This window comes from Salvia miltiorrhiza, chromosome 1, assembly GCF_028751815.1.
Source record: "Salvia miltiorrhiza cultivar Shanhuang (shh) chromosome 1, IMPLAD_Smil_shh, whole genome shotgun sequence".
Taxonomy (NCBI): Eukaryota; Viridiplantae; Streptophyta; class Magnoliopsida; order Lamiales; family Lamiaceae; genus Salvia; species Salvia miltiorrhiza.
In genome coordinates this window covers 32,026,502-32,054,090 of record NC_080387.1, presented here as the reverse complement: position 1 = coordinate 32,054,090, position 27,589 = coordinate 32,026,502, and the positions used below count along the sequence as shown (strand labels likewise).

Below are 27,589 nucleotides of genomic sequence, written 5' to 3'. Positions count from 1 at the left end.
CGGGTCAGAATACGGGTTCAGGTCAGGGTGCGTGGCATGATCTAAGTGAGGGTGCAACCTGATTGTATGGCACACCCGGTTGTACATAAAACTAGGGGTGAGCAAAATCGAACCAAAACCGACAGCCGAATCAATCGATTTTTTCGGTCCGGGCTAGTTTTGATCCATGTATTGGTCCGGTCCGATCCTATTTTCTTGGACTGAAAATATTTCGGTTCGGTCCTAGGGAGGCGAAAACCGACGAAAGTCGGACCGAACCGAATAGATATATATATTAAATATATATTTAATATTTTTACTAATATTTTAATTAATTTCTAATATATATTTAATATTTTTATTAATATTTAATTAATTTCTAATATTCTGAAAAATGAATTAATTTATATATATATTAAATATATATTTAATTTTTTTATTAATATTATTAGTCGATTTTGGACTGAACCGGACCGAGAACCGATGGCGGTTTCGGTTCGATCCTAGGGCTTCAGTTGGTCCAATTTGATCCAGAAAATATTAAAAATTCGATCATCGGTTTCGTCGATTTGGACCGACTGCTCACCCCTATCTAAAACCACCTCATAAAAGAAAAGAAGAAAAAGATCCACAAGTTCCAAAATAAACAGTTGCCAAATCAAGATTCCAGAATGATAAGGAAGAAACCCTTTATTTTTGCTCACTTTCCTCCACATCATCTTCCTTTCAACTACAATCATCAAATTCCCAAACTTGTTAATTAGCTTCAAGGATTTCACACACTAAACAGGGAGGCCCGAGGCCGAGGAGGTGATGTTGCTCGGCTTCGATATGGCGGGGCGCGCGACTGCCTACGACGACGAGGTCGAGGAAGTTCGGGGTGGCCGTAGAAGACGTAGGTATTGCAGGGGAGAGAGACAATACTTGAAAATCTCTTATGGGGAGGTGAGATTTGTGTAGAGATTTTTTATTTATACTAGAGCACTATAATCCTACAAAATCCATAACATATTAAAAGCCTTGAAAGTTTCAATACCACTAGATTTAGATGAATATTTAAAAATTATAATTGAATACCAATAGATTTTTAAGGATTTTTTAAAATCTGAATTGAATATCAATACACATTTGAAATACAAAAAAAAATATATAAAATATGAATTGAATACACTTAGAGTAGGGATTGTTTATTTTATTGTTTGTATTTTATATTTGTGGGCTTAAATTAATAGTTACACTTAATTAATTTGGGCTTGAAATTAGTTGTTGTATTTCTTGGCTTGGAATATATTTTGGGCTATTATAATTTTATTTGATATGGGCTTATATATTTTTCGGTTATTAATTTTATTTATTGATTTGCTCATGTATTTTATTTTCTTTTAGATTTATTTTAGTCTATGAATTAATACAAATATTAGCAATGATTTTTTTTAAAATAATAGATTATGCTAATATAAAACACAACGCATTTTGTGTTTGGGGCTCATTGATACGTTCCACTTTGTATATTTGTCAAAATTGAAAATTTATTTCTATGTTTACAAGAATAAACAAAAAAATGTTTGATGATGAAGAGCAAGACAACAATGTAGGATACTGGTAAAACCTACTTTCATTAGCAAGGGAATCGTGATACGATAGATTGAAGAAGGACCTGTTAGAGTAAATTCACAGAGACGAAATAGTTTTCCGGAGTATAATCTTCACAGGCACCTAAAGATATTTTCTATATTTCTGTAAAACTCGAGAGTATGAAAGAAGGTGGTCCGATTACAATGACTAGTTGTGGTATTTATAGACATTACAAGGAAAATGGGTACATTGGTATTTTTATCATTCACACGCACTCTTCATGCATGGACGTCCTCCCGGTGTCGTTGTCACTTTTGATTGTCCTTTCCTAACTACCTTGCAGCTTTTCCTCTTGCAACAAAAGACAGTTGATGGTCTGCGTAGGTTATCATTCACCTGGTGTGTTATCTGATCTGAATGCCGTGCTCCAGGTCCAAGTTCTTGTCTTAATTTCTCTGACCATTTTTGTCACACCCCAATTCTTGAATGAATAAATATAATCGAGGTGTGAATAATTCATAGAAATAAACAAGGAACAACCTTGTTAAAACCCGAATAATAAGATAACGAGTCGGGCTAGGCCCCTTTGGATCACAAGTTTTGTTTCATGCTTCTGACAACCGACATTCATTAGCATAAATTTAGTAGTGCAGAGTCTAAGCTCGGTCAGATATATCATTTGTAATTTAACATGAAGATCTTGAGTTGGGAAAACAAAAGACTGATATGAGTAATTGCTACAGCGGAAGTCTAACATAGGAATTTATCGCTAGCCTCAGCTCCGTCCCGTCAGCACCGGCCAGCCAACCTGAAAATATTTGAAAGTATTTTTGGGCTAAGTACTAATGTACTTAGTGGGCATGCATTTTCTGAAACATCTCATATTTTAATAAAGACAGTTTATCCAATCATACTTGACATGACTTAGAAGGTTTTAAATTGAAAGAACTTCTAAGCATGTTAAAATAATTTCTTTCATTTGTGCGCACATGTCACACTCCCTTTCCGTTACTCGCTGTGATCCCGGACCTTTTAGCCACCGACGGATCCATTACTCCCGCTTGCTTGGACTGAGGGCGTAACCCAGCCAAGTTCCCATTTGGGACCCAATGCTCCGGAACACATCCCGTCGAGCACCCTTATAACGCCTCATACATGATTAGTGCCCGATGGAGATCAACCCACCAGGTCAGCTAATAGGTGTACACAATTCTCAAATAACGTGTTAGGTCAAGAGAGAACCTTGATCGATTCATTGTTGCGAGCCTTAAACGGAGCAGAGTGCACAAAATATTTTATTGGATAAACAGTTTGCATTTCATTAAATAAATAATTTGCAATTCGTTGAAACATTTAGAGCTTAATAACTCAATCATACTTTATACATTAGGAAAGTAAGCCCACCTGGATAGGCAAAGCCTGAAGATCATACACATATAACTTGTCTTGGGAAAGCAGCGCTAATCCCCCTGGTCACAAAGCCTACAAGAAATTCTATTCTTAATAGGTCTCGTGAAGCTAATCTTACGTCGTGGTGAAGTGCTTAACATTCTATGATTCACTTAGCCGGGTTTTCAAAATTTAGTAAATAAATACTTGAAAACTAAATTCTTGAGTTAAGGACACCAACAAAATCCTTACTCGATTTTCTTAAATAATTGGATTTAATGAAAACCAATTTAAATTATAAATGCCTTCATTTGCAAAAATGCTTAATGCAAATCATTCATGCTCAACTCATATAATAAGTAATTACACTTAATATATGCACATAATAATAATAATATTATCATCAAATTTTTCTATAATATAATTAATCAAATTAATCTATGTCATTAGCCCTACTAAATAAAATAAAACAGTCCAAGATCTTTTATAAAAAAATACAACGGCCCAACACCTTAATAGAATACTGCAGCCCATCTTTTAAATAAAAGAGACCCAACTGAGTAATTAAAGAAAGGCCCATCAGTCAATTAAATGAAAATCGGCCCAGCTCCTCATCACAGCCCAACATCCCAACTCCATCCTAGCCCAAACCTAAAGCCCAACACTTCCTCCCCCCCTTCTTCTTCCCCCCAGCCGCACAACACTCACACACACAACTGCAGCTGCGCCCTCCTCTCCCTCTCTCGGCTCCCTGCCACCTCGCGCCGGACGGCAGTGCTGCCGCCGGACGCTGGCGGCTCTGACTCCGCCTCTCCTCAACTTCTCTCCCTCTTCCCTCATCTCTCGCTTCACGCCAAACCCCCTTCTCCCTCATCCTCGAATCTCCTCCGGCAGCCGCATCAACCGAAAAGGCCAGCCGCCTCCCTCGGCCCCTCTCTTCTTAGCTCATTTCCGGCGACTCAGGGAAGCGACGACGAGCGCCGTCGACTCCCTCTCTCTCTCTGAATCAGTCCGGCGACTGTAGCAGGAAAGCTGCCGCCGACCGCCCCCCTCTCTAAATCGGCGGCCGCAGCAGCCGACAAGGTCTACCGCCGCCGCCTGACGTCCCTCGAAACAGACCAGCGAACAGCAGCAGACGAAGCCCACTGCCGCCGCCGAACGCCCTCTGAAACTCCCTCTCTGTCCACTCCCCTCCGTCCGTCCTTGGCTGGGCAGCAGCGGCACCACCGCCGCCAAGCCCAGCCTCCCTCATCTCTCTCCGACGACGACGCAGTTACAGGCTGCGCCTCCACCTCCGGTCTCGCCCTCCGTCAGACCGCAGTAATGGCCGCTGCTACCACCCATCTACCCCTTCACCCTGCTCAATTCCGGTCGACAGCAACTGCTCTTTGCAGCCACCGTCGCCGCCCAGACTCTACCCAACTCGAGGCATCGCAGTTTAAAAATAAGGAATAAAAATCAAAAGTTTCAAACTCAACTTCTTCTCCTTTTATCTCAAACATGCATCATATATGTATGCATATATGCAGATATATATATAGCTTGTATCTTCAGTTATGGGGCTGCTACTCATGCTTGTTGGTTTGTAAAATCTTAATGGTGTTTGAATCATGCTGCGTCAATGAAAGAGATTGAAATAGGGGTTTAAAGACAAACCTTGATTGAATGAGTTCTGCTATGTTATGTGGTGATCTTGTTTCTGTTTGAACTTTGTTGCTGGGGTGAGGAATTAGATGAATAAGGGAGATATTTAAGGAGTAGGATGAACATACTTGCTGCAGTAGAAGACATGGTAGGAAGCGTGGGTGAAGGAGTCAAAAGATACTGCATGGTAGGAAGCGTGGGTGAAGAGTCAAAAGAGTGGGCGCGCATGGTGGTGAGATGCTCTGATAACTGTAGCTGTTGTACTTAGCACAGAAATGGAGGTGGTGGGTTGGGCTTCTCTTTTAGGAAAAATGACTCTTGGGCTTAATTATTAACAAGGAATGCTTAATTAAAACTAGGGCCCAAAATAATATTTGTCAAAGCCCAACACATTCAAAAATTAAAGCTTAACATAGACTTAAATTAAATCATGTACAAATAAATACTAATCATATAGAATAATCACATATTCATATAATTCGATTTATGAAATGCACAAAATTTCAAAAGACTAAATTTTTATAAAGGCTTCTGAAAATAAATTTTGTTGGAATTTAAAATATAAATCATTTTTTTCATTTTTTCGGCGTAAATCATCCTAATCTAAGTTTAAAATAAATTCTAAACTTAATATAAATAGGCGGGGTGTTACAATTTTCTCCTTATTCCATGTAAATTGGTTGAATTTACAATCGTTTCTTGAGTTCCAGATGCACCACACCATGCAAATCCACACATTCCTGAAGACTCTCTTGTTGTCGAGGCTAGTGAAAGCGAGGAAATGTTGTTTTGCTGATGAATGAAGTGCCGCCTGTAAACCGAGCCAAGACAGGATGTCGTACCAGACTTCGGAGGCTCTTTGACAAACGAAGAAAAGATGATTCGTGTCTTCCTGCTGTGATCGGCAAAGCACACAAACAGCTTCCGCATTTGGGATAACCACCTGTCTTCTAATCAAGTTTTCACAAGTCGTAACAATGACATTATTACAATAAGGTCAGTATAGTATATTTCATAAAATTAGAGCTTTTACTTCCATCCATTCAAGTCAAGATTAAACTTTTTATGTATAGGTTTTCACCTCTTGGATATTTCAAAATAACTTATTTTTTAAATTTATAGTTAAATAAAATAATTGAATAAACATAATTTGAATATCTATTCAAAAAATATGTATATAATTATATGTAAATCGATGGTTTTATGCATCTTATTATATATACATATACACACACGTACAATTGATACTAATTATCGTTTTTACTTGCTTTTGATTTTTAATAAATTTTTATATTTGTCATCATTTATCAATTAAAAATAATGAAATGGTATTTCAACTATTGAAAATACACGAGTTGAAAATTTATATATTTTTAGATCAAGTTCTTTATTGAGTAATCGGTGTGATTTTTTTTTTTTTTACAATAATTACATTTACTTATATTATGATCATATTAAATATTTATATTTATTTATTTAGAACATCGTCTAATTTCGATATTCGCCGTGCATCGCACGGGCGGACGTACTAGTAATACTATGAAAGACGAGTTTCTTTAGCTTCAAATTTTCTCTCTCTTCGCAATTTTTCCATCAATTTTTCTCTTCTTTTTTCTTTTTTTCTACTCCCCCCGTCCCATTATAAGTGAGATTCTTTCTATTTTGGGTGTCTCACCATAAGTGAAACTCTTTTCTTTTTGGGTAAAAGTTTTACCCTTTAAACACTTTTTCACTTTTTCACCTATACACAAAATATATTTTTCTTAATTCTCGTGCCCAAAAAAAGGGGTCTCACTTATAGCGGAACGGAGGGAATATTTTAATTCTTTAAAAAATTATTAACTTTGATACATGAAAAAAATATTCAATATGGATGTTAAATTAAAAATTACGAGAATAACTTTAATTCGTTGTAAAAATTATAAAAACATGAATTTGAAATAAATAAGTTATGATTGTTTAAAGTGCCAATATTAATTTTTGTTCGCTCTAATTTATCTCTAATGTTGAACATCATACTATTTTCTTTTTAAAAAAAATTACATGATTGTTTAATTATAATTATTTTAAATTTAAATATGTTTAATCCAACCTATTTCAATGGATACCAAACACTGTTTAATCCAACCTATTTCAATGGATACCAAACACTTTTTGGGATTAATTACCAATGATATCAAACACCCATATGAGATTAGAAATCATGACTAATCCACACTAAATTATCAGGATAATTTATATCCTGATTAATCCAATACTAAAAATCAAACGGGCCCTTAATAAACCCAATTTTTACAATTGCTCATGATACCCTCTTTTAGCTTCTAGAGTCTATTTCTCAATTCGAGACCCCTCTTTGTAAGTGGAATAAATTAAAAATACATAGTAGATTCTCAGGCCAACTCTGAGCTTCTAGCTTCTCTTTATATTACTCCGTATATATATCCTTCATATTATCCAACTTCTTCGGATTGTTTATTATAGAACATGCAACATGGAACACTATTGCAGTATATACATATAATATAAATAAATGTGATAAACCGAATTCTCAAAATTTTGGGTGAATGTCCAATCTTTAATTCAAAATACACGTGCATGTTTTACAATTATAACATTACAACATAGGATTGAACCCCCACCCCCCAACCCAGCCCCGGAAATTAAAAAACAAAAAACAAAAAACAAAAAACCCAACCAAAAAGACCCAAAAAGAAAAAAGAAAGGAACGAAAAAACTGCAATATACACAACCCGAATCCTCATCTCTGCAAGAGCGGTGCCCCCACAATATCCGGCCCTCCTCAAAGAATCATTCTATAACTGCAAATACCAACTACCAATCAACGGACCTGACGAAGATAGAATCTTTCTCATTCCAACACACGGCTTCCGGCAAGCCAGACAATTGTACAGTCGCATGCTGGAAGCCGGAAAATTGTACAGTTGCATGGTGCACCCGACGAGCTCTCAGAGGCCAACCCACTTCACCCATCTGAACATTCTGCCAACCCTAAACGGCAGCTCGTAGTCTTTACACACAGCAGGCTCCCTTCTTGCGGCTTCAGGTTCGGACCACACGTACACTCCCCGTTCCTGTCGACTCCCAGGCACCGTGTTGTCGAGAATGAGAGCAAGCAGGAACGCAATCACCATTTGAAGCGACAGTAACGTGTTCAGAACATAGTTCAGCTGCCACACGGCGCGAACGAGTGTAAAACACAACGATTACGAAAACTTTTAAGAAAGGGTGGGGGAAGAAGGCGTACCCCGGAAGATTTTGTGTGTATGGGACCGTGAGAAGCCACGATGTACGGCTGGAGGTAGCTCGGAACCGACACGTTGGAGTTCGGAGAGATGCCGTACTGCTGGAAGTAGGCCGGGACTGATAGGGAGAAGAACAAGGACAACCCGACGATGATTATGTTCCTCGAACTCCCAGCTTCGCTGTATCGCAAGTTCGACAATCCCAATGCGGTGAGCATTGCCCACATAAAGCACAAGAGAGCTGCAACTATAACTTGAGGTATCGATGCAATGAAACCCCCGATTTTACCTGGTGCACAACCAAGAATGAGAAAAACGTTCATTCGTAGACTGAAAAAAAGAGCACAAGCCAAGATCATTCGGGTTTTACAGTTTAGAAAGCGTACCAATGAGAGATAGGACGATCAATATGCATGCACCCAATTCGACTGCTCTTCGACTGCCCATTTTGGTTACAGCAATGGTGTGAACATTCTCTGTCAAAGTCGTCGAGCCGGTCCCTGTGCCCCACAGACCAGCCAAGATGCTAGAGAGACCTTCAAGACCTATTCCCCGACTTAAAACGCCCGCTGTCGGAGGTCTGGAAGCCACCAATAATGATGATGCATGATATGAACCGACCTGGGAATTAGGAAAACCAGTCAATTATGAAAATTAGATCTAACATGAACTTCCTAAAATATGAGTATAAAGGACCTAATAGAAGTTCTAGAAAGATCTATAAACAATGTCTGTAAGCAAGAAACTAGCCTATGCATCCAGACTAAAGTTTGACTACATAATAAAAACATAATTGCACTAATTTTATGAAAACCAATCTCCCATATGACACTTCTTGATTTCGTCACGAACGCAAAAAGAAACCTCACATTTAGACATAGACGAAACTAAAATTTCTCATGAATCAAAGCAATATAAATGGATATTGTATTCACCTGCTTCCCAAAAACCAGACGGCGCGAATCAAACCAACCAAATCTTGCCGTAGATAGAAATAAACACAAATAGGCCTCAGTTCTTTTTTGTTTTTTTTTGGGGGGTGGAGGGGGGGATGGTTGTGGAGGAAACTCGATATCAACATAAAACCAAGAAAAAACAGAGAAGACTCACAGAATCGACTGATGAAATGATAGACACCACACACATTACGAGGGCCATCTTCCAGTGAAAGACAGGTGTTCCCCACTGTAATGGGTATGGAAACCGAAACCAAGGTGCAGATCTCAATGCTTGAGAAGTATCAACTCGACAACTCTTCATCCTTGAAACGTGCCTCCTGCAGTGGTCCGATATTATATTTGAAGCTGGTATGCTTGCATCACAACCTTTATAGCTATATACTCCAGATTCTGTCAGAAGGAAGGCTGTAGCCCATGTAATAAACAGACCAAGTGGAACCTAGGTTCACACATGCAGAAACTGGATTAAAGCATCTTTGCTAGAAATTATTGCGAAAATCAGAATATACAAGCAAAGGAATATAAAATTACCGCATAAATTAGGAACACGCGATGGCCCAAGATCGATACTTTACGGAGGTACTGCAAAAGAAGTGACACATGACACATCACAAGAATTGCCATAGCACAAAGTTCCTTACCTATAAGAATGTTAAGTTATTTGTATTCCCCATATTTGGGATGTAATGAACCTTCAATCTTACATTCAAATGTAACAAAGAGGACAGACCTTCAATATGTAATCAAAACTCAGTCAACGAACTTACAAGGGAAAACACAACAACTAGTAATATCTGCACCATGCCAATCTCGATACACGTGCCAACCCGTGGGAAGCCGTAGCTGTAGAACGAGAGCCCAACAGCCGCAATTGTAGGGGACACAACAACTGGGTTTATTAACCTGAAATGAAGAAAAGCAGAAAACATACTCATGGTGAGTTATTGGCTTATGAGATCAAGATTGCATCATGTAGCAGTAGCACACTTGAAAAAAGGGATATACCTTACAAATATTGACATCAGACCACTGTACCCCAAGAAGGCTTGGAAGGCGGAACCAATAATTATAGCCCCTTGTAGCTCCTTCATAATGTGCTTGAAATTCTGCCATTTCGAACATTCATTCATTAGGAAAGCACAGACAACGGTTCCAGAAAATGTTTTACAAAACATTTCAGCACCTATAAATGCTAAGTCGGTTTTCTTGCAAAATAGTTCAGACAGCTTCCCCCTTTTAATTGACAAAGTCCATTACTTCCATCGTCTTGGGGGGGAAAAGTCACCTTAAAGGCACTTGATGCATGACTGTAACCTAGAGGAGTTATTACTTTTATGGACTCCACATCAGACTTTGTTATGTAATGTCTAAGCAGCACCTTGTCTCAAAACACCAATCCACATGAATCCACATTTTTCTCCATTTTGTCTCTCAAGTCAGAAAAAATTAGATGTTCTGCTAAGTCCATAGTGAAATTCTCCTCGAGGCTTATGTCTACGTACAAATATAGGCAGAAACATCTCCCTTCACATTAGTAGTAGACTGTATAGTTAAGAATATCAACTTGATCTCACAAGAGATGCAACCTATAAGATTTTAGCTTCTAGGATGAGTGCATTAGTTGTAAACTTAGCAAACAAAGCTGTAAGAATAAGATACATGAAAAGCTGAATTTATACTATTATCAAGTTTGAGTGGTGTGATCCTTCAGACAGAGAACTTCACTAATTCCTTTTGATCTGCCACGAGAAGAAAACTTGAAAGAAAAGGAGCTCGAGAAATAAGCATCTAAGCAGAAATACATACATTTCCATTAAGCCCCAAAAATTCGGGAGAGTTGATAATTGCAAGTGCAGGAGCAAGATAAACGAATGAAGGGCCCTGTATCAAGGGCAATCTTGAGCCAAACGATATATGTAAAAGTGTCGTCACTCCTGACATGAATAGCACTGTGGAAACTACATTAGCCGTATCTTCCTACACAAAAAGACAACAATTAGTTCAACGCCTCTGTAAAAACATAATTTCAAGTAAAAAAAAAAACTTTGAAATCAACTATAAGTGCTCACATGGGTGCCACCCATTGCCGGGACTAACACGAGCGGGATCAGTATCAACGAGCCCAACATAGAAAGAAAATGTTGAAATCCATAGAGACCAATGGGAACTGAAATGACAAGAACCAGAAGCAATTACGTACTTTTTCAAACAGTGATCACATCAATAGTGCCAAGGCTAAACTTAAAAGAACAGATTTTAAGCATCCAAATACACAATCCGTCTCAAATTGAACTCCAGTTATTAGAGGTCCAATTAAACTCAAAGCCATCAAGATTGAAACTATTTGACATGGTCAAGGAATTCATCCTCCGAATTAGTCAGCAGAATCTCGAATATTTCATGAAAGCATAAAAAAGTATTGAAAACCCTAACGCAGACTCGATCAACACAAACACTCAGAACTCACCAAGCCCAGGAGAATCTCTCAACTCGTACTTCATATGCGACTGCCTCGATATAAACCCATCATCATCCATCACCGATTGCGGCAGCACGTCCGCGGCGGCGGCGGCATCCTCATTCCTCACCGCCCTCCGGCTGCCATCCCCTCCATTAGCTCCCAAATTTTTGCCTCCATCCGAATCCCTCCGCTTCCTCACTGGCGGCGTAAGCTCCTTCTCTTTCTCCTTCTCCTTCCGCTCCTTCTCCTCCTTCTCCTTCGCCCTATCCCTATCCCTATCTCTATCCCTCGCAGTCGCCACAGCAGCCTCCCCGTTTGAATTCGGACCGGGCCGCGGCCGCCCGGCTTCGAGGTCCAGATTAGAATTCGGCGGTTTTGACTTAGCCTGGGACGACGGCGCCGGCGGCTCCGGCGGCGGCAGGGCGGTAATTTGGCCTGAGTCGCTGGCGTTGGTCTCGCCGGAAAATTTGGGGCGGAAGCCGGTGCGTTTGGCCCAGGACGACGGCGGCATTGCGGCGGAGTCCGGCGCCGGCGGCCAGGGGGGCCTCTTGGTCGGGTCTGAGCTCGCCATTCACAGAGAGCGAGCTAGCAACAGTAGAAATGCATAGCTGCGGGCGTGAGCAAGAGAGCACATATAATTGAGAAGATGGAGTGGAATGCGGGAGTAGATCTGAGGAGATTGTTAGGGTTTTAGAGTGTGGAGAGAAGATCTGTAGTAGAGGCTTTGAAGTGCAGCGAGAGAGATGAAGTGCGTGTGGTGTGTGAGAGAGAAGGGAGAGTTAGGACAAGGGAGAGAGAAGTAATGAGTTTAAAGGAAAGGGTTGGGGCAACCGCGTTTACTGTACAGTACTACTAACACCGCTCTCTCTATCCATTCTCTCTCATCTTTTCGTGCTAAATCTATCCAAATAAATTACGAATAAATCATTTTTTTTTAAAATGATATCCATTTCAATAAAATAGTAAAATATATTGTGAATAATATATATATATATATATATAAGAAATAATATTAATAATGATAATGAATAATATTATAAGTGGATAAATTAGTCTAGATAGAAAATGTTTAAAAACGAAAAAGGATTAATGATTGTGGAAGTCCAAAAATGACTAGTATTTTTTTTTTTTTTGGTAAATATCATGAAAATACCTGAATTATACCTACTTTATCAAAAATACTATGAAATTTTCGAAATGTTTTCTAAACCCTCAAACTATCATGTTTTTATCAAATATATCCCGCATCTATTTGTCGGTCACTAGAAACGTGATGTGGCTCGCCAGATGCCACAATGTAATTTATATTATATTATTTTTTTAAATGACATGGCAAAAACGACTTCGTTTCGTACCATATTCTATCGTGTTTATCCTTAATTCTAGATTATTAGCGTAAATTTCAAATAAGATAGAAGTGAATTTTAATTTCAGAGTGGATTTTTTTTATAAATGATATAGTACGAAACAACGTCGTTTTTGCCATTGCATTTAAAAAAATAGAATATAAATTATATTGTGGCATCTGACGAGCCACATCATGTTTTTGGTGACCGAAAAATAAATACATGATTTATTTGATAAAAACCTGATAGTTTGAGAATTTAGAAAACATTTTGAAAGTTTCAGGGTATTTTTGATAAAAAAGGGTATACTTAAGGTATTTTCATGATATTTACCCTTTTTTTCCATGAATAAAGTACTCTCTCCGTCCCATAAAGCATGATCTAGTTCTTTTCGTCACGAAAATTAAGAAATTGATATTTTATGTGTTAAGTGGGGTAGGTGAAAAGGTGAAAATGTGAATAAAGAGTAAATTTTGTATCATTTTTAGAAACATGTTAAGCTTCGTGAGATAAACCAAAAAGAAAATTGGGTCATGTTTCATGGGACGGAGGGAGTATTATTCTCTCTGTTTAATTGATAATGACTCACATTTCTTTTTTGTCCGTCTCATTGATAATGACCTAATTCAAGCATTTACTTTACACATCATCTTTACATGTGATACCTACTTACTTTACACTATAAAATACATCATCCTTAATTCCTGTGCCCAAATCAAATGAATCATTATCAATAGAACGAGGGGCATATTTTTTGAAAATTTTCTTCTCTGATTTTCATGTCCTTCTCTGCATATAACTTCATCGGTCGAGTAATTACAAATATATTATTATCATTTTCTATTTTGACAAACAATATATATATATATATATATATATATATATATATATATATATATATATATATAATATGTTTCGAGCGAGTGTATGTTGATGTTTGAGAGGACAATAAATTAATTGTAATTTATTCTTTATTTATCTTAAAATAAAACTTATGTTAATTTATACTATTTTCATCTCAATATTAATGGCCTATTTCTTGTGGGCACGGGTATTTAGGAGAGTTAGATTATGAAGAAAAAATATAAGGTCCATGTGTTTAATGTATTTTTAATTATTATTACATCTTTATTAATGAAGTCAAATAAAGTTATTCGATCCAACTATCAAAGAAACGAAGGCATCTCTTGTCGCATGTCGTCCGACAGCGGCAGAGAAATGAAGGCTACGTTCGGCTGCAAGCACATGCACAAAAACACAACCAACATCTCATAAATAAATGGAATTGAACAAGTAGACACATAGCAAACTATGTAGAAACATATAAGCAAAAATCGTTGCAAAAGCCTTCATTCTCTCTCTACTCTAGGCAACGACAAACCCACCTCCAATCCACCATCGAAATCCCTAGGTTACACAGCTACATTGAATAATTCTCTCTGTCAATCGAAAAGACTTCCAATTTCCTCGCCTTTCCCCACCCAAAATCTACATTCAACATATCGAATTTCCAGATATCTGACAACCAATTCTCTGCGCCTTTCAAAATCTCATCTATGTTATTCAATTTTATCTCAATCTCCCCGCCTATGGCTTTAGCCGCTACCGCGAATCCGCCCTCCATCGCCAAGAAACAGTGAAAAATAGGGGGAGGCGGCGAGAAGGAAGTGAAAGAGAGAGTGGGAGGTCGTCGCGTCATTACATGTCACCACTACTGCTTTGGAGCCAGCGAGCAGTCGTCACCTCCTTTGCCTAATCTTTCTTTCTCGGATCGGCACGATGGTGGTGCGAGGTTGGTGGTGGAGGTACGAGCTTGAAGGTTATGGAGGGTGGAGGGATGGGAAGCGGATGAGTAGAGAGTGAGCTGGGACGGGAAATAGAAAAATTCAGAGGAGATGAGGAAAAAATTAGGGTTTATTGGGTTAATTAAAAATTTTAATTGAATATTAATTATAGCCTAAAAAGAAACATGTCATTGTATATGGAATGACCCAAAAAGAAAAATAGACCATGAATATTGGGACGGATGGGTAATAGGTAATTCTTAAGTTGACTGAGATAATAACACTAATAGTGAGCTAGTTATCTTTGTCAAAATTGTTTATTTTATCAAGAATGAACATAACAATGAGCTAACCTACATGCATATTAGAGCTTATTAATTATACATATAATTTAATGGTCCAAAAAGAAAAATAGACCATGAATATTGGGACGGAGGGAGTAATAGGTCATTCTTAAGTTGACTGAGATAAGAACACTGATAATGAGCTAGTTATCTTTGTCAAAATTGTTTATTTTATCAAGAGTGAACAGAACAATGCGCTAACCTATAGACATATTAGAGTTTATTAATTATACATATAATTGAGCTGGTGTACGATAAATGGTGGCTTAGCTTACTCAATTGTACTTAAAAAAATATTTGAAAAATAGTAGATCAACTCATGTAAATTAAGCAAATTAAGTACAAGTTAGATGATTGATTCAATTAACAATAGCATGCTTGTAAGTTTAGTTGGTGTAAGTATGCTGATAGATGACAGTTCAATAACACTAGGTTGCAATCTTTTTGGTTATAAATTTATCATTAGAAAACGAGTAGGCAAAAAAATTTATTTCATTAAATCCCTTCTTTCTTTAAAGAGAATTTCATCATTTCTCATTTCTCATTTTCACTCCAACGATGGACAATATTATTACGCCAGAAATAGAGGGATACTATTAGAGTAAAAATTTAAATAATGCCCTCTCTTATAAATACAAGCATCATATGCCAAAACTTAAATACTTATTGATGTTGATCGCTTTTCTTGATTTTTTTGTGAAAGTCTTACACATTTGATTAATTTGACAGCTATCAGCCAAAAATGTGTAAGAAAAATGTGAAAAGGAAAACTATTTGACAGCTATCAGTCAAAAAGTTCATCAAGTGAGTAGGTGGCTAGATTATCTAGTCGTCAGGATGGCCAGATCAATTGACTGAGTGGTCAGATCATCTAGCCACCTGCTCACTATTTTAATAGCAACAAAAACTGCAACTAATACAATATAATTGTAGCATCAAACGACAAGCAGATTATCGTATCCTAAGGGACTAAAACGAAAATAGAATGAGTAATCCTAATAAACAATATATAGGCAAGCAAAAATGTGATGAATCAAAACTATAATCAATAAATGCAAATAAATAAAATCATATAAAAAGCCAAGAAAATAAAAGACTTATCCTAGGGAATGTACTAACGTTAATTAAACATGTATATTCAACCTATTGATTCAGTTACCAATTTTAATTCAGTCCTGATGAAAGATCACAATCATATTCATAATCTTCTCTAACGAACAACTATGAAAGTTGATTAATAGATTTCCAATCACATTCAAGTCCCAAGAGAATAAATTAACTCTCAATAGCTCACGAAGAATAGCTTCCTAGCCCACCTATTACATTCAAGTCTCAAGATAAAACTATATCATGCATTCATGAATCGGTTGAACAATTATCACATTCAAGTCTCAAAATGAACAGCTAGACATTCAAATTATTGATCAGGTAATTCACAAGAAATCAAGCACAAGGAATCATGAATCAGGAACTGGAAGATAAATTGATATCAATAAATCAATCACACAAATTCAATCAACTACATACAAACCCTAGAATCATAAATGAAACTAGCCAGATATAATTAAATAAATCGAAGACATAATTATAAAGAAAGCAATTCAAATAAATAAAATTGATAAAATTCGGAAAGAATTCGAAAAGAACAACTGGAATCTTCAATATTGTAGAAAAATAAATCTAAGACTAAAAAACAATGAAAGAAATAAATTCTAAAGCTAAAAACTAAAAAATAGGAAAAGAATGAGAAGTGAGGTGTCTAATAGGTCAACAAAAAGGACCTATAAATAAGAAAATGGGATAAACAATACAAAACAAAAAAATACAGATAAAAGCCCACTTCGCAAAAACGCAACAAAAAAAAAACCCAGCAATCTCGGCGACCTCAGTGGCGATCGCCAATGTTCTTTTTCAACCAAGCTTGAGCTCGGTGACCACTATTCACTATTGCGCATGACTTTTATTGTTTCTGTTGTATCTCCCTCATCTGACCTCCGATTTGAGACCCGTATATGCTCACGAATTCGTATCGAGATGATCTATAATTTTTATTCAGACCATTTTTTCAAATTTGACTTTATATTTTTATAAATTTCATCAAAGTACGAGAAAATATCATGCTTCATAAGATAAAACAATTTAAGCAAAAAACAATCATCAAACACTAAATTCCCTATAAAATTGACATAATAGGAACATTAGACCATAGAAAAGTTAGTGTTACCACCAACCAGATCGTCTAGCCACCCGATCAAATGATTTAGCCGCCCGAGCGGCTAGATGATATTTAGTCACCGGCTAAATGAACTTATGACTGATAGTTGTTAAATCATTCTCTAAATCATATTTTTCTTAAACATTTCTGACTAATAGCTATCAAATCTACCAAATGTGAAAAACTTTTCCACAAAAAATCAAGCAAAGCAATCAACATCAAAGGGTATCTAAGTTATTTAATTTGGCATAAAATGCTTGTGTTTATAAAAGATGGCATTTTTCATATGGAACTAAGGATTATGGCATTTTTACCTATTTACGCATAATATTATACTTCATTGCAGTGAAAATGAGGAATGAGAAATGATAAAATTTATTTTTGTAGAAAATGAGGGAAAATAAATAAAAGATTTAAAGGAAGAATTTTTTTTATCGCTCTTTTTTTCATGATAAATGTTCAACAACAACAAAAAACACATCTTTAATGTAAATACCAAAAAAAAACATAAAGAGTTTAAACTGATTCAAGGTATGACCTCCTACGTCCACATATTTGATGCAATAAGGTGAATCCACTTAATCTTAGGATTTCATATTTGATAGTTGCAAGTCAGTTGTTTAATTTGATAACCTTAAATTGAACCACAGGTTTCTGGCTGTTACTGTTTCTTTTTCTTTGTTTTCAAATGGTTAACACTTTATTGCTTACACGCAATTATTACTTTACTGTAAAGGTGAGTGTTTAAAGGGTTTCTAACTAAGTGAGGAAACTATTACAATGAATAACAGTTTTTTAAGAATCAGCATGCTCGAATCCGAACATTAAATTAGCAAGAAAACACTTAGAAATACAGAGGAAAATATTTGTTGGAATCTCAATTATAGATCTCAAATAACACCTAAAGAGATTCACTTGAACTTGGATTTTTTGTTGGTTACTTGTTGGCTTTTAAATGTTTAGAGCTTGAGAGTTTTTGAGTTTGTCACGATAATTTTTTAGTAGTCTCTTGTGTTGAAATCATTGTGTATTTATAAGAGGAAGATGATGGAGTTGTTGGAGGAGCTCGTTGAAATATCGATCTTATGTAGCGTTGAATTTATTCCCATTGTGCTTGATGTGTCGTCGCCTGCAACATAGTACATTAATCTCTGCAACATTGTATATGTATATAGATCCCTTTAGAAGCTGACAATGGTCAAAGTGATCTCTATCAGCTACCTTAAATACTTAGCTGATACTATTGGTTGCTTTCTTTTTAACTGATTTCTTCTTGCACTTCAACTAATACTTGAGTTAATGAGGGTTTCTTGCTTGACCATTGTAAACTGGATATAGATTCTTCTTTAAATTGAACTAACTTACATGAACCTTGGCTACTAAGTTCCTCTTAGCTGAAAACCCGTAAATAGAAAAACAAGCTCCCTAATAAGTGAGTTGTAAATTATATAATAACTAGATCATTATTTTAGAAGGTTTTAAAATTTAATTAAAACATAGACTTTTCTCAAACAATAATATAATTCAAAAAAATAACGATTACAAATCTCAAATATCACTAAATGGGGCATTGCTAAGAAGTAAGAACAATATAATTTAGCTATTTTCAAATGAATAAAGTGGAATTTGATGGCAAAACATAACATGTAACTTCAGAGCAAAACTAATATATTAAGAAGATGGTTAATAGGAAAAGATAATTATTTGTTCTTTTTAGGAAAATTCTAAGTTTTGATTTAATGTCAAAATCCAATGATCCAATCAGATGATGATCAAAACACAACTGAATGATCAACAAGTTCCTAGCTGAACTGTAGTTTATGGAAGAAGTCGAAGGTTGTTGAAGGCCAACTGAAGATCAAGCTGAAACAAGATCCTACAGAAGATCCAACTGGAGTCCCAGGCTTATGGGATCAGCACAACGACCAAGATGATCAGGTTCGTGCCAAGTCACCAGCGGAAGACTTTGCTGCTCACAATGCAAAAATGATGGAAGCATCGGTTTACTCCAAGATGACTGACTGAAGATACAAAGTTGGCTCGTGCTCAAACTCACTCATGCCACATTAGCTTAAATCTGAACACACTAAACCCTTCAATTGTTCTTCATTATAACAGTGTGTTAACATAGTTGGAGAAAACCACTCTATAACTCTCACTAATTGTAAATGACAAGTGTAGAAGTAAGGAGAAGTTGATAAGTAAGCTACTAGTTTATAGTCTAAAAATCGATGAAGTAACGGAAGCTACCAGAAAATAACATATAGTATTGCAATCGTACAAATTGTTATTTACTGTATTGCAACCATGTAAATTGCTAATGATGGTCACTGTTGCAAAACCCATGTGATCAATCTAACAGAATTGACTAGTCAAGATGACTTGTAGCTCTAAAACAATTAATCAAATTGCTCGTGTCATTTACCTTCTACATTAAAGTTTGTGCATGTTCATATATTGTTGATTGCTCTTGAAACTGACATTACATTCATATTTTGCACAAGTGTTCAACTGCATTTCAACATATATAGTCAGACTGACTCAAGTCACAGACCGTTGAACATATATTATCCAAAAGCGAGTTTTCTAAATCACCACATTCTGCACACCAGTTAATCGTCTATGCTGAAATATAAATTTTATTAAAAGAAAAAAGAGAGCACCGACTCAACAAAGGGTCGAAACACCAAAAAAACAAAACAAAAACCGTGTAAGAATCCCTCACAAAGCACCGCTGGAAGACGAAACAAAGGAACGAAAGCTAAGAAAAAACATTCTCGTCCCCAACATCATCATCATCCAACATATCACCCCATTTCTTCTTTTTGGCCACCGCCGACATAGCTCGGGCAGCATCGGAAGAGGAGTGAATCACAAAGTTTTGCAGAATCGCTCCGCCAGATTGAGCATGTTGTACCTTATTCAAAAACTCCACCGGCACCGTAGAGTTAAGAACGGCCTCCTGCAAAACACCAGTATCCCGGCTAGCTGAAAGAGCATGGCCACGCTCTATAATATGTCGGAGTCGGTGCTTGATCGAGGAATCAGGAACCTTCCCCTTCTTTGTAGCTCCCTTCGGTCGCCCTCGGCCGCGAGGAGGAGGCAACTCCTTCTCTGGCGTCTCATCACTAAAACTCGGGGCAGGAGAAGTCAAGTCCGAATCAATCTTCAAAGGAGGTGATGGCGGAGAGCCCGTATCGGTGTCAACCTCCTCATCCACTTCTTCCACCACCCCCTCTTGAAATTCTTTGCTATGATCCACGGATTGCAGATTCATTCCTTTGCCATTGTCTATAGGGTCCTCAGTCTCAAGAATAGCAAAGGAATTTGATGTCGAGACGCTAAGATCCGGAGCCACGTTCTTTGCCCCAGTTTCATTAGGAGAATCAGCGATATGAGGAGTCTCCTCATGAAGCTTCTCATCGACGGCTTTGGGAATAGGCCGCCAAGAGTCAGCAGATCCCCAGTTCCCATTCCTGCTATGTCCTTTGAAGTTCTGATCCTTTCTCTGGATGGCCGGAGATGAAGGTGCAGTCTCAGAGTTTTTCCTGCAATCCTCAACAGCATGGCCCACCACAGAGCAAATCCCACAAAAATAAGGTAAATTCTCATAGCCAAATTCAATTTCATAGATATCGTCACCACATTTCACATCCAAAAATTCTGGAATATCAGAAGCAACATTCATCTCCACGAGCACACGCGCAAAATAACCCACCGAAGCTCTAGCAGACATACCATCAATGATAATCGGTGTTCCAACCTGCCTAGCGATGCCAGCGAGGACCTCGGGGTGCCAATAATCATGTGGGAGATTGAAAATACGAATCCAAACCTGAGCAAGAGTAGACATGACCTTATGAGGATTGAACTTGGGAACCCAAGCCTGAAGATGTAGGATTCCAGTACTTAGGCGCCAAGAAACCCTAGAGAAGGCAATGGAGTAATCCTCCTGCGAATAGAATTTCAAAGTGAAAAAACCCTTTCCAAGGGGAATGACCTCCCAGGGATGCGACGTTTTCCACAAAATAGTGAGCTCATTATAAATATCAGCAGCGAAGCGGGGAGCATTCCCTTTGCGAAGAAACAATCGGCCATGCACGGCAAATTGGAACGAGCGGACTTGTCGTTGATGGAAAGCCGGAGAGATGTTGAGGCGAGGACGACCGTCTTCCATCGAAGGCTTTAGGACAGCAAAGTCGTGAGCCGGAACGTCGGCAGGCAGCCCCGACTTCAAACTTAGCGAATCGGCGAAGGATTTAACCTTAGCATGCCTAACCGTCGAACCCGGCAGAGGGCGAGAAGGCTGCCCATCTCCAGAAAACCCCGGGGGCGGAGGCATCTTGTTTTCCGGGAAATAGATACCGGCATAGCTGATAGCGGGCACACCGGCAGAGGAAGCAGTTACCGTCTGAACCCCTGACTGCTGCATCGGATGAAGCGCATCCCTAGCGTCGACAGACCGGTTAACCAAAGTTAACGCAGCAGGTGACGGCTGCTGGGAACCGTCGATCACCGAAGAATCGGACGATAGCGACTGCGACAGCATGCCATGTAGGGGCAACGGTGAGACCGCAGGAGGCTGAGCAGTTAACGGGGAGACCCTAGAAACCAAGGGTGGCGGCTGAACCCTAATTTCTGGAAACAGCAAGGCATCAACAGAATCGGACTCTTGAGCAATCAAGGAAGATCGATCAACCAAAGAGTGAAGGTTTCCAGCAAGATTGAACGGTATCCTCGAAGAATGACGCGAGAAATTAGAAGAGATAGGAGGAAACTCCGAAAGAAGTAAGCGAGAGTCCATGTCGGGCCGGGAAAAGCCAAACCGACCGGAGAAAAGCAGAAGATGGCCCTACCGCAGCCGCAGCGGCGCGGCGGAGGGGGAGATCGCATGAGAGAGAGAGAGCACCATGCGGCTAGGGTTCGTCTGAGAGAAAAAAATCACCAGTTAATCGTCTATCTGGTAAGCTCTTAAGCAATCAGTAGGATAGGTAACTGATTCACCAATTGGAACATCTTGCTCTAAGCATTAATTAGCCATCAGCTGAGCTATTCAATATTTTGAGATAAAGAGCAAAAGTGCTATTTAATATATTTCTTCATACACCAGTACTTACTCACCACAGGCCCAATAGTTCCGCTAATATTTTCAACTAAATTAATTGATGATCACACTTATCTGATTTATGCTTAATTTACTCTATTTTTAAGGGTTTGTATGTGCATGTTTTAAGATAATCTTCTGGAAATTGGTGCGTTTATGGTGTATTATATGCTTTGCAGGAGATTTAGGATTTCGAAATGGAAGAATGCAATTTTGGAGAATTTTGGATGAATTTGGCGTTTTCTAGATGTTCTGGTCTCTGGAGTCAGAGAAATCACCAGAGGAGAGAAGAGCCAGCGTCATAAAAGCGAAGTGCAGCGGAATCAATCGAAATCACCATTTCTCTAGAGTCAGCGAAATCAAGAAGCCAGTGTAGCGAAGTCATCACCAGAGGAGTCAATAGTCAGAGCAGCCAAGCAAAAGTCCATTACAGCGGCATCGAGAAGCCAGAGAAATTACCGTTCCTCTGGCGATACCAGAGAAATCGCCATTCCGCTGGCAACCCATTCCGCTGGCGAGGCCAGAGAAATCACTCATTCCTCTGGCGTGACCCGTTCCCCGGGTGACATCCATTCCTCTGGCGAGAGCTGCGAATTCGGCGAGAGTAGGAGTATTTTCCGGAGCGCGCATCCAGCTGGAGAGTTGCCTTATTTCACTCGATTCTATTACCTTTAGAATTCTACTTTGCATGGCAACTTTCATGGTGATCCGAAGGAAATCTGAAATCTATAAATAGGTCCTCTTTTGACCTATTGAGAGAACCAACCCAGAACCCGAGCATTCATATTTTAGTTTTATAGCTTTAGAATTTTATTGTTTTCCAGTTTTCAAGGCTTGGATCAAGATTGAAGATTCAAGCCGCTACTTCAGTTTTCATTCGGTTTTTATATAATTCGTTTTTACAATTGCGTTCAATTTAATTATGTTTATGTTTTATTTTGCTATGTCTAGCTAATTTCCTTTAGCTGATTCTAGGGTTTGTAAATAGTTGATTGAATTTATGTGATTTATTTGTTAATACCTTTGTGCCTTCCTGTTTATGATTCATAATTCCTGGTGCTTAATTTCTTGTGAATTATTTGGCCAATAGTTTGCATGTTTAGCTATTCGGTTTGAGACCTAGCGGAGATAACTGTTTAGCGGATTCATGAATGTATGATATGATTTTAACCTTGAGACCTAGCGGAGATAGGTGGATCATAGGGAGCTATTGGGAGTTAGTAGATTTTCTTGAGACCTAACGGATATAGAGAATTTACTAATCTACGATCGTTGCTGCTCTAGCGAGAGTAATTGATTAATTAAGTGATCTCTCATCATGACTGGATTAAATTGGTACATAGGATTAATAGATTAATTACGTAGATTTAGTTAATGAATTTACTACCCTAGGATCAGTTGTCTTTTATATTTTGATATTTCCTACGTGATTTTAATTATTGTTATTTGCGTTTTAGTTTAAGTCAACCAATCTCTACGTTCTGTTGCCTGTCTACTACTTAAGTTTGTTTAGGAGATAGCTAAAGTAGTTTCGTTGTGTCAGTCCCTGTGGATACGATACTTGGTTACCAATTTGTGCTACAATTACACCGTGTTAGTTGCGGTAATTTGTTGCTAATAATTTAGTGATCATTATCCTTGGTGGTTATTTGATGAAGCGAACTTGTGATTAAAAGTTATATTGATCCGAATATCTATTTGAGTTTTTTTAAGTTGGGACTCCATCAAACTTATTTATCTTATGCAGTTTACATGTTATTTACATGTTATTCTCCGTTCTAATTTTATTTAGTGGTTCTTATTTGAACCTCTTCCTATATATATATATATATATATATATATATATATATATATATATATATATTGCCAAAATTATTGAATAATATAAATAATTATACAAGAGTGGTTTTTTGATAGAAGAAACAAATAATTAAAAATGATTTGACGATGAATTCGAATATTAGGTCTCGTAAATTAAATTATTCTACCACTAAAACTAAGCCAACATACATGGAAATTATTTTTCTTAATTCAAAATATGAACTTTAAAAAAAAAATTAAAAACTTAACTACCTATTAATTAGTGAATTTTCATCAAATTCTAATTTTATATACAAATTTCAAAGTTTGATTTTGTGAATATTGAACTATTGAATTAATATGAGTTTATTAGCAATTGGGATTAGGATCAAATGTACTTTTAACGTGACTGGTTAAATAATTAATGTGGCAATCGGATAGAAACAATCATGTCAGCAATAAGTTTAACTTTGACTATTGATAATAAAATTAAATTGAATTAATAATTTAATAATTGTCATGTTGAATTTAAAAATTTGTATATAAAAATATAAATTGATAAAAAAAACGCAGTAATTACATACAATTAACAAAAAATATTTTACGTTGTTTTTAATAGTCGTGACGAGTCTTCTAATCATTGACCATTGTCGTGATTTTTAATTGAATTTAATGGAATTGAGATAAAAAATAAAATAAAAATATATATGTGGATACGCCATGTACCTGGATAATGATTAATGTGCAGAAATATTACAAGAGGAAGAGAATATTTATCTTATCCAAGGTACATGGATAATGATTAATCTGCACAAATATTAAACAAGAGAAAGAGAATATTTATCTCATCATATTGGCGGTTTATTCCAGCACAACCTACACGGGCAGGGCTCCTACTTGAATTAATTATTTTCTAATTTATGCTTCACAATTAATGAGTTAAATTCGAACGATCATTAATTGACTCACTACCAATATTCTAATAAACATCTGCGTAACTTATTTCACTAATAAAATTAAGCTCTAATTACAATTTATACCAAAGAAGAAGATTCAATGTGGTACGGATTTTCGACGTTATAACAAAAAGAAAATAAAAGGAAAACAAAGTTAAAGAGCCTTATATCAAGCCAGAAAATTGAGACACTAAACTTTTTTTTTTTTTTTTTTACAAAAAATTATCAGTTCAAGTTCCATTAATATTATGTGAATTGTATCTTTCTTTGAATAATATAAGGACCTTAATTACAAATAGGCACGAGAAACTATTGCTTAGGCCCTAGATTTTTAGGTGCCCATCCTGTTTAGTGTTATGTACATATATAGAGAGAAGAGAATAATGATCCAATAACATGATTAAATATGATGAAAAATGAAAATGAATTTGAAATATTAGATATTTAAATTCTATAACTGATATTTATTCAAATTAATCGTGTGAAATGAGAATAACGAATAAGTCAATATAAATATACAAATAAGCCGATTGTAATTCACGAATAGTTATTCAAATTTTGAAGGGGTCGAAGATTTTACCACATTAACTGAATTATGGCGATTCATGCATTATAATCAGTTTATTCGTAGATTTATATTGACTTATTCGCCATTCTCATTTATCACGAAAATAATCATTCTTACTATAGCTGAACCCCCTCACCCCTCCCCCCCCCTCAACACGGTGTGGTTCTAGTGAGAACTATATTTTTCATGAGAATCATTATAATTAATGCATCTGCTATAAAATTAATACATTATCTATTAAAATTAATGCACTAAAAAAAGTAAAAATTTTCGCTCACTCCAATATATACATGGAGGCGTTCAAGTCAGAATTATTATAATAAGAACGAATAACCATTTTCAGCCATTTGATCATCAAAATCTACGATGGATGCATCATCTTGCTGGATGAACGCATCACCTGGGTTCAAATCCTGGAGGGAGCCAATTTTTCTTATTTAAATGCATTAATTTTAAGGGAAAATTGCACCTAAATACAAAAACTTTGCCAAAAATCCATATTTGACGCGAAGTTAGGATTTTACATTTTAATACATCAACTTTCGTTGTTGTCCAAATTTGGCACGACTTAATTCTTAAAAATTCAAAAAATAACCCTTTTTTGTAAATAATTATACAAAGACCCACTTATGTTATGATTTGGAACATTTAAACCAAAACAAGATATTTCCTTATGATGTTTTCTTTTAAACCATTTTAGGCCCGGATCAAAGATTAAAAGAAAACATCATAAGGAAATATCTTATTTTGGTTTAAATGTCCCAAATCATAACATAAGTGGGTCTTTGTATAATTATTTATAAAAAAGGGTTGTTTTTTAAATTTTTAAGAATTAAGTCGTGTCAAATTTGGACAACAACGAAAGTTGGTGTATTAAAATGTAAAATCCTAACTTCGCGTCAAATATGGATTTTTGACAAAGTTTGTGTATTTTCACGCAATTATCCCTAATTTTAACAACAAATGCATAAATTTCTACAATGGATCCATTAACTATACTAGTTATCACGTTCTCACAAAAAATATAGTTCTTACTAAAATCACACTCTATATATATATATATATATATATATATATATATTAGTGATAATGACTATTTTCATGAGAAATAAGAATAACGAATAAGCCAGAATATAGTACTCCCTCCGTCCCATGAAGCATGACACAATTCTTTTTAATACGGAAATTAAAAAATTGGTATTTTGTGTGTTAAGTGTGGTAGGTGAAAAAGTGAAAATGTGAATAAAGAGTAATTTTTTTGTTATTTTTAGAAACGTGTTATGCTTCGTGGGACAGATAAAAAAGAAAATTGTATCATGCTTCGTGGGATGGAGGGAGTATTGAATAAACTGCTCGTAATGCATGAATAACCACAATTCAGTTAATTGGTGAAATTTTCACCGTCTTTTTATGCTTTGTCAGATATCAAATACTCCCTCCGTCCCATTATTGAAGACACACTTTCCTTATTGGGGTGTCCCAATAATAAAGACACACTTCCAAATAAGGAAAGAATTAGGCTTTAATATACACTAGTTAATTGCACCTTAATTAAAGTATAAATAAGACAAAAAAAACCATAAACCAATTTTCTACCATCTGCCTATCTCTCCCAAAATCGACCCCCCTCTCTCTCGGCTCTCTCGCCGTCGGCGCCGCCCTGACCGCAACACCTCCCGACGAAGGCCGGCGGTATCCATCCCCATCTCGCCCTCTCTCTCTCTCTCGCCCGACGAAGACGTCGCCTCAGTGGTGCAGCCGCCGCCTGCTGCTTCTTCTCCGGCTGAACAACCGTCACCCACCCCCTGTTCGGCCGTCACCCACCCCCTCCCTTCTCCTTTCGACTGCACAGCAGCGGTGGCTTCGCTTCCTCCGACGGAATCGTTTGCCTCCTCTCCTTCGTTCTCTCCCTCCTCGCCGGTGGACTAGGGTTTGCAGCGTGGCGCCCCTCCCCTTCTCTTCTCCTTCTCCGCCGCCGCCTGCTTCTCCTTCTCCAGCCGACGGCGGCTCTGGGGCCGCGCCGCGACCGCCTTCCTTCTTCCCCTTGCATCTCTCTCTGTCCGACTCCTCTCTCTTCCCCTCTCGGTTCTCCCTCATCTCTCTCTCCCTAGACTCTGTGTCTGCCGCGATTCGATTTTTGGGTTAGGGGCTAGGGTTTGCCGTGATTCGATTTTGGGTTCGATTTTGCAGGCTCGATTT

General features: G+C 37.2%; 2 protein-coding genes across 2 annotated transcripts in view; one reads left to right on the top strand and one right to left on the bottom strand.

The window, feature by feature from the left end:
• The window catches only part of LOC131020541 (uncharacterized), a 1,142,091-nt gene that overhangs the window by 863,044 nt on the left and 251,458 nt on the right, over positions 1–27,589 (top strand). The gene's annotated exons all lie outside the window — the stretch shown is intronic.
• On the bottom strand, positions 7,145–12,151 carry LOC131020269 (nucleobase-ascorbate transporter 12). Its single transcript, XM_057948983.1, has 10 exons — positions 11,280–12,151; positions 10,882–10,979; positions 10,619–10,789; positions 9,818–9,918; positions 9,580–9,715; positions 9,344–9,394; positions 8,964–9,251; positions 8,240–8,474; positions 7,856–8,142; positions 7,145–7,778 (listed from the first exon to the last, which is right to left on the bottom strand). The coding sequence occupies exons 1-10, from the start codon at positions 11,842–11,844 to the stop codon at positions 7,557–7,559; spliced, it is 2,154 nt and encodes a 717-aa protein (XP_057804966.1). The 5' UTR covers positions 11,845–12,151; the 3' UTR covers positions 7,145–7,556.

Bases quoted from the DNA above. Each gene is read 5' to 3' on its own strand.
- LOC131020269 (XM_057948983.1), bottom strand. From the start codon at position 11,844: ATGGCGAGCTCAGACCCGACCAAGAGGCCCCCCTGGCCGCCGGCGCCG. The intron at 8,475-8,963 runs GTGAGTCTTCTC...CCTAATTCCCAG, and splicing joins TCATTTCATCAGTCGATTCT to GTCGGTTCATATCATGCATC. The intron at 7,779-7,855 runs GTACGCCTTCTT...GCCGTGTGGCAG, and splicing joins TACACACAAAATCTTCCGGG to CTGAACTATGTTCTGAACAC.